The sequence below is a fragment of the Coptis chinensis genome, chromosome 8 (assembly GCF_015680905.1).
Source record: "Coptis chinensis isolate HL-2020 chromosome 8, ASM1568090v1, whole genome shotgun sequence".
In the NCBI taxonomy this organism is placed as follows: Eukaryota; Viridiplantae; Streptophyta; class Magnoliopsida; order Ranunculales; family Ranunculaceae; genus Coptis; species Coptis chinensis.
The window spans coordinates 58,359,611-58,371,137 of record NC_141463.1 but is presented as its reverse complement, the minus strand read 5'-3'; the positions used below and the strand labels follow the sequence as shown (position 1 = coordinate 58,371,137).

The 11,527-nt window shown below is 38.4% G+C and overlaps 1 protein-coding gene across 1 annotated transcript; it reads left to right on the top strand.

Moving 5' to 3' along the window:
• Positions 1–6,763: 6,763 nt before the first annotated feature.
• LOC147482145 (uncharacterized) lies at positions 6,764–8,487 on the top strand. Its single transcript, XM_086581411.1, has 3 exons — positions 6,764–6,864; positions 7,833–7,922; positions 8,205–8,487. The coding sequence occupies exons 1-3, from the start codon at positions 6,796–6,798 to the stop codon at positions 8,313–8,315; spliced, it is 270 nt and encodes an 89-aa protein (XP_086437537.1). The 5' UTR covers positions 6,764–6,795; the 3' UTR covers positions 8,316–8,487.
• The last annotated feature ends 3,040 nt before the right edge of the window (positions 8,488–11,527 follow it).

Sequence of the window (11,527 nt, the reverse complement as noted above, 5' to 3'; positions counted from 1 at the left end):
GTACTGTCCCACGGTTATGTTTCCTTGTTCCAATTTGAGGAATTCCATTCGCTTCTTAGCTCTCGCCGTCTCGGTACATACCTCAAAAGGATGAGTTCCTCAAATTTAGCCCAACTCATCGGAACGTCTCCACATCCTTAAACACCGATCACGGTGTTGTTTTTCACCTCTAAGCATAAAGGCAACCAAAGTAACCCGTTCCACATCAGTACACATCATGGAGTCCAGCATACTAGACATGTCTAACAACCAGTCTTTGGCTACTTTAACCTCAGAAGACCCCACAAATTCAGGTGGACGTAACCTGATGAAATTTGCAAGTAGAAAACCTGATTGGCTTTGCACTGGTGGCCTGAACTCCTCAACTCCCACTACGGTTGGCGATACTACCTCTGGTGTTACGCCAGGTGGAATAACATCGGATGTTAGAAGAGGTTGGGGCTCGTTCCGACTAGCCCTCAAACTTTCGATCTCAGCTCTCATCTCATTTTGTGCTTGAGCCATTTGGTTCATCATAGCGAGAAGCCTATCCATTCGGTCCTCCCGACCGTGATCCGTAGTATCATCACCACTAGTACTTTTCGGATCCATGGTAACTATTCTGCACATATACAAAGAGCCAACTTAGTGTTTGATAAATGAGAGAGAGAGTTTTCAAAATTATGCAAGAGGCGCAGGTCGCTCAGGTAGCAGTGCGGGGTTGCGCTAAGATTCGGGAGATGAGCGCAGGTGCGTTCCTGCAAAGGGCAGGTCACGCCCTCCACCTCGAAATGAAAATTCACTCCGACCTTATAGTGTCCGATTCGTCAAATTTTCCGACACATGTGTGCGCTCTCTGCTGTGACAAGACAACTACCCGTGCGACGTCTCGACATTGCTAAGCTAGTATTAACGCTTCATGTAACGTAAACACTACTTCGGGATTTATCGTGTTCCGACTAAAACTTCTGAAACGCGTCGCGACCGAGTCCCCCACTACAGCTCCCAGACGGATCTAATAGTGGTCGCTCTGATACCACGTTTTGTCACGCCCCGAGACCCAACACACATCCCGAGGACGAGGAGTGAATCTCGAGGCTGACACCATTCCAATTCTAACGAAATTTCGGCAGAGTTTCCTTTGTTTATTTGACGTTTCGTATACAAAAAAACCTGTCATAACCTAGAAATTCACAAAATTCCACCTTCCCACAACCACACATATATATAAACCCACTTCATACTTAATAGCAATGTATCCAAAATGTTAAGTGTAACTATTACTCCAATACATCGAGTATTACATCAAAATGAATTGGCTCTCTATATATACAACAAAAAAAGAGCTATACCCTCTCCTATACAACCAAAGGAGCTAATACTCTCTATATACAACAAAAGGAACTAATTTCACCCTATACCACAAAATACTTGACCCTGTCCCTCGTCAAGCATAAGGAATGCCTCCTCCGCAACTGTTCGGCTGAAATGTTCATGTAGGATGAGCAAAACAACTATGCCCAGTAGAAACGCACATAACCAATAAATAGTCTACTTATAGAAAACATTTAAAACATGCAGGGTTTCCATAATAATATCCAAATATCATGACTATATAATACATCACTAACTAGTAGAAATCATTTCGACATGCTTCATTAATATTCAAAATATAGTTTTCACAATCATCATACAACTATTGTGGCCGCTGATCCTATTAGAATGGTGAGTGGTATCGACCGGTATCCACCACAAGCATATCTCGGTTCAAGATTTCTTTCCAAAGTGTGAACCACGACCGTTGTTTTTCGATTTTATCGGCAGGAGCTGAAATGCCATTGTCAGATTCAGACACACAAAATCCCCAAAGCTTTTTAGGGCTCGGGTGGGCCCTGCGGACTGACCACCACCACCATCACGGCCGTCACCTAACTTACGGTGGTCAACCGTTCGACGACTGCAGACTGCTCAGGATCCTGACACACATCCAGGAGTTGACTAAACTCTCACTCCTCGCGTCTAAACCTCATCGAGGTAACATGTAACCTCAGACAAGCTAAGTACCATACAACGTGACACGTACAAACATGGTTATCTAGAAAAGTAGAAAAGGAATTCCTAGACTACATCCAGTGATGCATCCCTTTAAAGGTGGCCCACTACCTCGAAAGGTGTACACCACAATTGGAATCCTAGAGCGAACTGTCGTCTCCGAAAATGCGACAACAGTTCTTTCTTTATAGGAATTCACAAATCCTTTTCTAAATCCCCTCGTGATAAGCATAGTAATATATATATACTTGTATTACCAATCATTTCCAAATACTATAGATACATATTTAGTTTTTCTTTTAAAACTGTTGGTTCTGTATGTGTGAGTTCCTGGATTTCCAACAATCGAGTAATGCAACCTATGACTCCCAAACGGGCCAGTCATAGTAAATGACAACCGATGATTCTCAAACGGTGAATCATCGTAAATAACAACGAACCATCCGTGGAACAATCCAGAACCTTACACATAGTTACAAACAACCGGGTAATCATTACTCGCATTACAAAATCCATCTCTCTGTCTCCTTACTGAGACAAGAGACGAAAACCCTTCTCAAAACCAGTTTTGCTCTTTTAACAAAGAAAATAAATCCCCGCTACCCAGATTTCGCAAAAAACCATTTCACACGAAAGCTATTCATATATTTAGTTTATATCGAGTAAAAACAATGCAAAACATGAATATCACATATACATGCATGGTTGAATACGCAAACTATCTTTCCCAATTTAAAACAATCAAATCATGCATGAAAATAAGCATGCTACATATTGGTATGCAAGTTCCTACCTTAGCAAGCTCCATTCTCCTCAAACCCACTTAACCGAATCGATCCCGCTTAACCGAATCCACTCTTATTTAACTCCTATAACAGCATATACACGTAGGTTATTAGAATTTATCGAACGAACGCGAAATTCTTATCTAACGTAAGTCGAGAAGAATCTCGACACTAAGAATTTGGTTTCGTGTAATTGTTCCTCTAACTTCTGAGTTAACAAAAGCTGAGGCCATTTCTAGCAATTTATACCTCGACAGTCTCCAGCGGGCTATTTCCAGCCACTGCAGGCCCTCACCTCAACGCCAATCATATCACTTCCACTAACAAGTGAGATTTTTCCTAACTCCAACAACAACCAAGTCCACACCTTCAATTCACATTAATTCTAACAATAAAATCGGTGGGTGCTTCTTCTCCTCCACTCAATAATCAACATGAACTGCTCCAAATGGAGTGAATAACAAAAATTCTTACTCAGTCAGTAGGAATCGCTCCTTTAGCTTGCTTCTTTACCAATATTGCTCAACTCTAACTTCTCCAACTCGCATCGCCAAAATTAAAACCCCTACCATTATTTTCAGTAATACATCACAAGCTATCGAAATAAGTTTAAAAATTTGTTTGAAATGAAATTAAACTCACCTCTCGCAGCGATACGACGAAATTCCAATCAATTTGAATCTTCACGCTTGGGTTTAAGTTTTCTAAGATTGGGTGTGAAGAATTGTTGGTTTGGATCGATTGAATTTGGGCAAAATGGGGTTTCTCTCTCCTAGGTTTTCAACTAGCGAAATGGGGGAAAATTTTGGGTACGATATTGGGGTTGTGCGATTTGTCTGGTGCGATTTTTCTAAGTTTTAGCTAAAAAGGCCATCCTATCCCTTACCTTGTAATTTAGCATCCAACAAGGTTTTGATCCCCGCTCTCGCGTGTAACGCCTCAAGTTTGCGCACGTGATACCGTAATCGCGACGCTGTGGTCGAAGGACTTGCCCAGTTCTACAATTTCCGAGTTTACAGGCGACAGACTCCTCTTGACTATGCAAGTAGTTAATTATGCGCACACGAATTTATCATGTATCGAATTATTTTATCACTTATTTTTTTTTTTCGATCTTCGTATATTCTAAGTAACCAATGTTATGAAATTTTAGAATTTTCCAAGTGGTTTTTCCTGAACTAACTTGGTTTTTCTTGGTCGGTGTTAAATTAATTTACGTTACGTCATGCTAACGACTATCCGACTGGCCACGTATGTAATTGTCCCTAAGGTTCGAGTGTCTTTTACTAATTTACCCTTAATAAGAATTCAGGACTTTACATATATTATGAAAGGCATAAATAGAAAATGGAGTGAACAGCAGCCAAGAAGCACGCCAATAAACATATGTTATGATTATAGTTTGTGACTGTGGGACTACGTCAATATTCAGGTTAGGTCATTGCCTAAACCGACAGTTTCACATTCCAGAACATCTCAACAGTTGTTTGAGTTCTTCAATTAAAGACGGTTCTATAGGAAAGGGGGAGCAATATTCTTATTTTTATTTTTGTCATCCAAACTGTAATATGCATAGTTTGCGTAATTACAGCTTGAGGGGGAGTGTTAAAGTATGTAAAGTATCCCATGTTTCTATAAGTGTGGATATGTAATTATGTAAAGTATCTCACGTTTCTTTAAGTCTGGATATGTAAAGTATCTCACGTTTTGAGTAGCTTGACATCCAAGTAAGTCAAGTATAAATATATGAACTAAAATAGAGAAAAATATGACTCTAACCTTATTATTCTAGCCTCCTTTCTTATCAATTCTTCTTCTTCTTGGTTTTTCTCTCATTAGAACAATGTCACAACTCTCTTAGCATCACCACTAACATGGAATTCTACACCAATATTATTGAGATTCGCCTAAAGCCCGCACTTTACATATCTAAGTGTCCACCAATATTACTTCACTAATAACGATATTTAGCTTCATCATTTACTTGCTCCAAAATCATTAAATCCTTTTACTTCACGTTTCAACCCTTAATAAATGTGAAATCAATTCTAAACATAAGTAATATTGACGGTTAACTAACTTGTTCGAAAAGAAACTATTGGGTATCCATACCGGCCGAGCCTCAAGTTATTTTAAGTCCACAATACAATACGATAGTTGGTAAAGCAAAGTTTTCACTCCAGCCCAATTTAAATATTTAGTATATATCAACCCATATCAATCAGCTGCTATATATATTCACTAGTCAATGGCACGTGCTACGCACGTGTCTCTATTTCTCTCTCTACTTTACGGTCTCTCTCACGTCTCTCTCTAATTTACACAGCTATCGTTAAATTTGAAAACAAAAAGACAAAAGAACGATATTAACTATTTTGCCATGCCAAAAGACAAAAGGACAAAAAAACAAAGTAATTGCCCTGTAGTGGGCGATAGTAACGATTTTTGCCATACAAAAAAGCCAAAATACGATGAGTTTTAGAGATACATTAAAAAAATATTAAATTACTATTGCTCTACTATTTTAGATATATTGCTCTACTGTAGCTAAGGGTCGCGAGAATTAAAATATTTTAGATATATTATTTGTTGGGTGAGAGGTCAGCAAAACTAATTGCTAAACTTTATATGCACATTCGCACCTCTTGTTTTTCTATATTCTCAACGATATTTTCAAGTTCGATTTACCAATTATTTCACATATACTACTTTCCTGGCCATGGTTGGATGCAAATATGCAATGTGAGTTTGAATGCAGATTGGTACATATGTTTTTCGATCATATATTTCACTCGCCCTAATAGAGATAAGTACCAAGATGGAAAAGTAATCGGATTGAACTATTGAAGTCCAAATATTTCCAAAGGAGACTTGCTTCCACTTGGCAAAGTTTGTTATCCGTTACTATAAAAATTTGAAGTGATGAATGTAGGGGAGTAATATCTTCATTAAGGAATATCATGCACGCGTGAAGCATAAGCGAACTCAGGACATCGACTTCCAAGACCGATCTGTGAGTAGCTCCCTTGTGAAGACATACGCACGCAGCATAGGCAAACCCAAGACACCGATCTCCAAGACCGATCTGTGAGCAGCTCCTTTCATGTAGGTGGTACGAACAAGGATGTCTCAGTACAAAGAAACGGCCAGAGACAGAATGCCTCAGATAAAGTCACCACCAGGGGTAATCATTACCAAAATCTTACTTGTACTTTCCACCACCGGAAAATAGGGACTACCACGCCAACTCCCAATCAGCACACAACTTATACTAAAACCAGCCCAACACTCATTCACAATCTCCACCTTACACGTGTGCAAGAGACACACGTGTCTCTAAGATTGACACTTCCACAAGCCTATAAATACCACCTATTTGAACTACGTGAGACCTGATTCCTCTCTCCCCTGAAAAAACCAAAAGAGGATACGTAGGCAGCTCGCTCATCAGCGAACTCGGTCTCTCCAGAAAGCTTCAACCCATTCCCCTTTCTTCGCTACATCTAAAGGAAAACCAAAACGCCCCTTTACAATGAGGGATCCCCATTGGCTTCTCTTCCTTTAATTGTTTGGTGAAGTTAGTTAGTTAACTGTTACAGTCATTATGTTTTTTCAAAAGCTTGACATTACATTTAAACATTGTTCCAATCTGTAATCACGTTTCAAATGCCTGAAGTAAAAAAATACATTAGTGGCCTGGAACATTAATAACGGTTTTTATTTAATATTTTATTCTTAATTAATGGTATCAATGTATAAGGTCATACGTAACGGTTACACTCAAAATATAGGTCAAATTTTTACATGCTTTGTTTGCAAGCTTCGTTGATTCTTTCGTGCAACTTGCCCCAGTGGACAATTCACATGCATGCACACACCATTATTAATCATCTTCGTTCTATATAAAGCTGGTTTTCGTCATTCTAATAAGCCACTGACATAATCCTTAGAAATAGAAGAAGAAGGAAAACTAATTCAAATGTCAAGAGATGAAGATGATGCAAGGCAATTTCACTGTGTTAGGAAGTATGAAACAATTGTTAAACAGGTAGATTAGATACATATACATATCTGTGGAAAGAAAATTTTAACTGTCCTCCTTTTTATTCTCCCATATTCTGCTAATCATACTGAGCTACTAGCTGGAGAAGACCATCGTAGTCATTGTATCCATGTCTTCTTCTATTTGTATAGGATCGAGCGAATTATATTTACCGCACTGCCCAGCCAAACGTGTATTTACGTGTGTATTTGTGAATGATAGTAAATATGAGATTAGGATCACTAATGTACTTGTGTACGTTTAGAAGTCTATACTGTATGTAGAAATTAGGATCACTAATTAGTGATCAGGTAGGATATATATAATTTGAAGGTCTGTTCGTAACTAAATCCCTGAGATTGAGCACAGTAAATTAGCATACCATATATATAATATCCCTGAGAATTATATATGGTATACAATTCAAGTATACCTAAATTATAGCACACTAAATCCCTGGAAAAAAAAAATACTTGAATTGTATACCATATATATAATATGCTATAATTTACATTATGTCTTTTTGCTATTTTTCCATCCATGTAAATTTTGATTTGTAATAGATACTTGTAAGTAATTTCTAACTGCGACCTATAGGCCACTCTTACATTCTTTATCGTTCATGACCGATACTTTCTAGAAAATACCCATTACAAGGCCGGTATGATAATAATGAGAACTACCCTTGCAAATAAGTGTGATGCAGGGGTGATCCAGCTATAGTATACTGTCTACGTGCTATAACTTCTATAAGAGAGAAACTGTTGTTATTCATGACATATATATAGATTTGTGTTGGACATTTTGGCATCTTGAATCAATGGTTTTTGCAAATTAAGTGATGACTTGAACTATCAATAGATACGATTCAGGATTCGAAAAAAAAAACATACCAAGTTGTTATATTTTTGCATACTAAACATGCCATTGATCGTTAGTTATAATATATTACTTCCACGTATAAAACTTAATAGGGGTGTGGGTCATCTGTTTTCCGGTTCAATGAGCTGATCGGCATGGTAGATGCTAGAACAAGGCCACAAAAGCGACGGAAGGTTTCTTCGGTAAAGGTTTTTCCTGTTTTGTTTCTTTTATTGAATTATTTATTTTGGATTTCAACTCAAACTGAATGAGATAACCCCGTCAAAATTAATTTCTTTGTTAGTTCTTTTTATTGGCACATGAAAATCTCAAATATTTCTATCACAAATACGAATGAGTAGCTCTGAAATATTTCCCTGTTTCTGCTTTTCAGAGCTGCTCTGAAATAGTTTGGTACCAAAAAATAAACCTCTGGAATATTTTCTTAAGTAATACTAATATAAGTTCGTTTCATTATGTTGTAGAGCAAAAGAGGAAGCACCAATCTGGCTGCCGCACCGAGTGAACCTGGGATTAATGAAGTGTTTGTCGAAACCATCACAAAGTATCTCAATGAATTGAATGCAGAAGACTAATCTTTGCATATGCCAGATGGATGCCTTGTGCTGATATTAAATAATTTTAATTGTAAACTAACTATTGAATGATTAGTGTAATCCAGCCTTCTAATCAATGATGTAAACGTATATAGTCATCCTGCTTCAACATTGAATCATTGATGGGAATTGGTCATATAGAATAAAAGTACCTTTTAAAATATTATTCTATGAAGTAATGCAACTAGCTTAGTGTAATACATTAATGTATGTATGTTCTAGGAGTGTGAAAAAAAACCGTTGATCCATTCTGGGAGAAATCAGAGAAGGCGCAGGCACACTTATGTTGCACATGATGAAGGCGCGGGCGCGCTCTAGTCGGTTTTGACAGAGGTTCGATAGATTTGTATGTTTTCTATAAAGGAAAGTCTCCACTCCTTTTAGAAACTAGAGATATAAATATGCACTCATATTGTGCTATATATAACCCTCTATAACACAAACCTAAATCAATCAAGCAATAAACCTTTCTTCTCCCGTGGACGTAGGCTGGGGCATTGGCACCGAACAACTATAAATTCTTGTGTTTTGTCTCTTTGATTGGTTGTTTAATTCTACATGGTATCAGAGCGGAGCGCTTAATTTCTCCTCTAAATCAATCTAAATAAACACAAAATACTATGTCAGATCCAAAACCAAACCCAAAATCTGCTGTAACAACAGAGACTGATTCTATTCCCGGTTGGAAACTGTCATCAATTCTCTTGAATGGAACAAACTATATATATCTTGGTCTAGGGCTGTTTCACTATCTCTGGGTGGCAAGAGGAAATTAGGGTTCATTAATGGTGCAAAGGTGTGTCGTGCCATTGATGATGCCGAATATAAGAATTGGGTTTCTAATGATCAGCTTGTTCGATCTTGGTTACTCAATTCTATGGAGTCAATTATTGCTGGAATTTTTACTTTCTCTGATTCTGCAAAGGAGATGTGGGATTCAATTGAAGATTTATACGAAAACCAGAACAATTATGCCCGTGTTTTTGAACTTCAACTCGCAATCGGTGCTTTGCAACAAGGTGAGAAGACTTTTACAGAACACCTTGGGAATTTGAAGAAATTGTGGGATGAGTTAAACATATATCATCCACTTTTACAGATTTTTCACAATATTTCGTAGTCTTAAACCAGAATATGAAAAATCTGAAAAGCAATATTCTAATGGAAAGCACCCTTCCATCACTTGCTGCTGTTTGTGCAACTATTCAAAGAGAGGAAACAAGAAAGAAAACCATGAACTCCGAGGTGAAGTCCTCAATCTCTGAATCTACTGTATTACTTGCAGAAAACAATTTTCGAAAGAAGTCACAGGGATTTGAAAAAGGTAAGGGAAAAAGGGAACCGTCTCACTGTGATCATTGTGGAAAGAACTGGCACACCAAGGACCGTTGTTGGGAATTATATCCGCATCTTAAAAGGGAAAAGGAACTGTCCAAGAAAGAGCATGCTGCAGTAGCCGAGACATCAATGTCCAACTAAGATATTAGTCATCAATTGAGTCAAATTCTCCAACAACTCACTAAGTCCATGCCATCTAGCAAAGGTCAGTATGTCTCAACTCATGTGTCAGGTAATTTACATGCCTATTTTATTATGCCAGAAAATAGTAACTCATGGATAATTGATTCGGGGGCTACTAATCATATGGCTAATTGCCCTGCCTCTGTCCATAATTTTGTGTCCAAAACGGAAAAATATAATATTTCCATAGCCAATGGATCCACCGTTCCCATTCTAGGTAGTGTTCAAGTGAATTTTTTTCAATCAAAGTCTCAAGAGTGACGCTCTAGTTGTTCCTTCCTTCCCTGTCCAACATCTATCTGTTGGCAAACTTACAAATTCCTTAAATTGTGATGTCATTTTTTCTCCTAACTCTGTCGTCTTTCAGGATCGAAAGTCAAAGAGGACGATTGGTGAAGGGATTTATTCCAATGGGCTCTATTTGTTGAAGTTGCATAAGGAGGCGTGTCAAGCTAGTGGTTTACTTGAGAGTCGCATTTTGCATAAAAGACTTGGGCATCCATCTAGTCATGTCCTGTCAAATTTGTTTCCACATATTTTTATAAACTCTGATGATGTTTGTCAATTTTCTAAACAAACTCGTTTACCTTTTCTAAACTCGCATACTATGTCTAATAATTTGTTTGAGTTAATCCACTCTGATTTATGGTGACCTGCTCCCGTTAATTCTTATAATGGCTATAAGTATTTTGTGTTCTTTATTAATGATAAATCTCGTGCTACATGGTTATATTTGTTGAAATCGAAGACTGAGGTTGTGAATGTTTTCAAAGATTTTCATAATATGGTTACTAATCAGTTTGGTGGAAAAATCAAGATATTCATATCAGACAATGGCACTGAGGTTTGTAAAGGTCTGTTACCTGAGTACTTTCGTAGCCAGGGGATAATTCATCAAACTAGCTGTGTTGGCACACCTCAGCAGAATGGTGTGGCTGAAAGAAAAAACATACACCTTTTGGAGACCACTCATGCTCTTATGTTGGGCATGAATGTTTCTAAGCAATACTGGTGTCATGGCGTCTTAACTGCTGCTTATTTGATTAATTGTCTTCCCAGTCAGATTTTTGGTTTTAAATCCCCATTGGAAGTGCTTAAATCTAGGTCGTTGGATCTCTCTCATCTACGAGTTTTTGGGTGTGTTTGTTATATACATTAGCAAGCTCTTCACCGCGATAAATTCAATGCTCAGGCTACTCGATGCATTTTTGTTGGTTATTTTACCACATAGAAAGGCTACATTTGTTACAATCCGGTGACAAGAAAACTGGTTGTCTCTTGTGATGTACGATTTGTGGAATCTGAAGCTTTCTTTCAAGATCTAGCTATGCCTGGGAATCGGTCCCAGGGAGAGTGTTTGGCAGATTTGGCACGTCTCCCAGTAGTTATGGCTGATTTGGCACCTCTCCCAGCAGTTGGTGAAGGCATGGTTCCTGTCCCAGCGGTTGGTGCAGGTATAGTTCCTGCCGCTGAAGTTATGGGTTCTACTAAAGAAAGGGCACGGGCGCGCTCCCAGACTGAGCAACTAAGGGGAACACGCTCTCTAGTGCCTGACGATTTTTCAGTAACAGAGGCACGAGCGCGCTCCCAGAATGAGCAAACTGAGGCGCTGGCGCGCTCTAGTGCTCCTCCAGCTCCTCGACAATCTGAACGAGAGAGACGACCTCCAG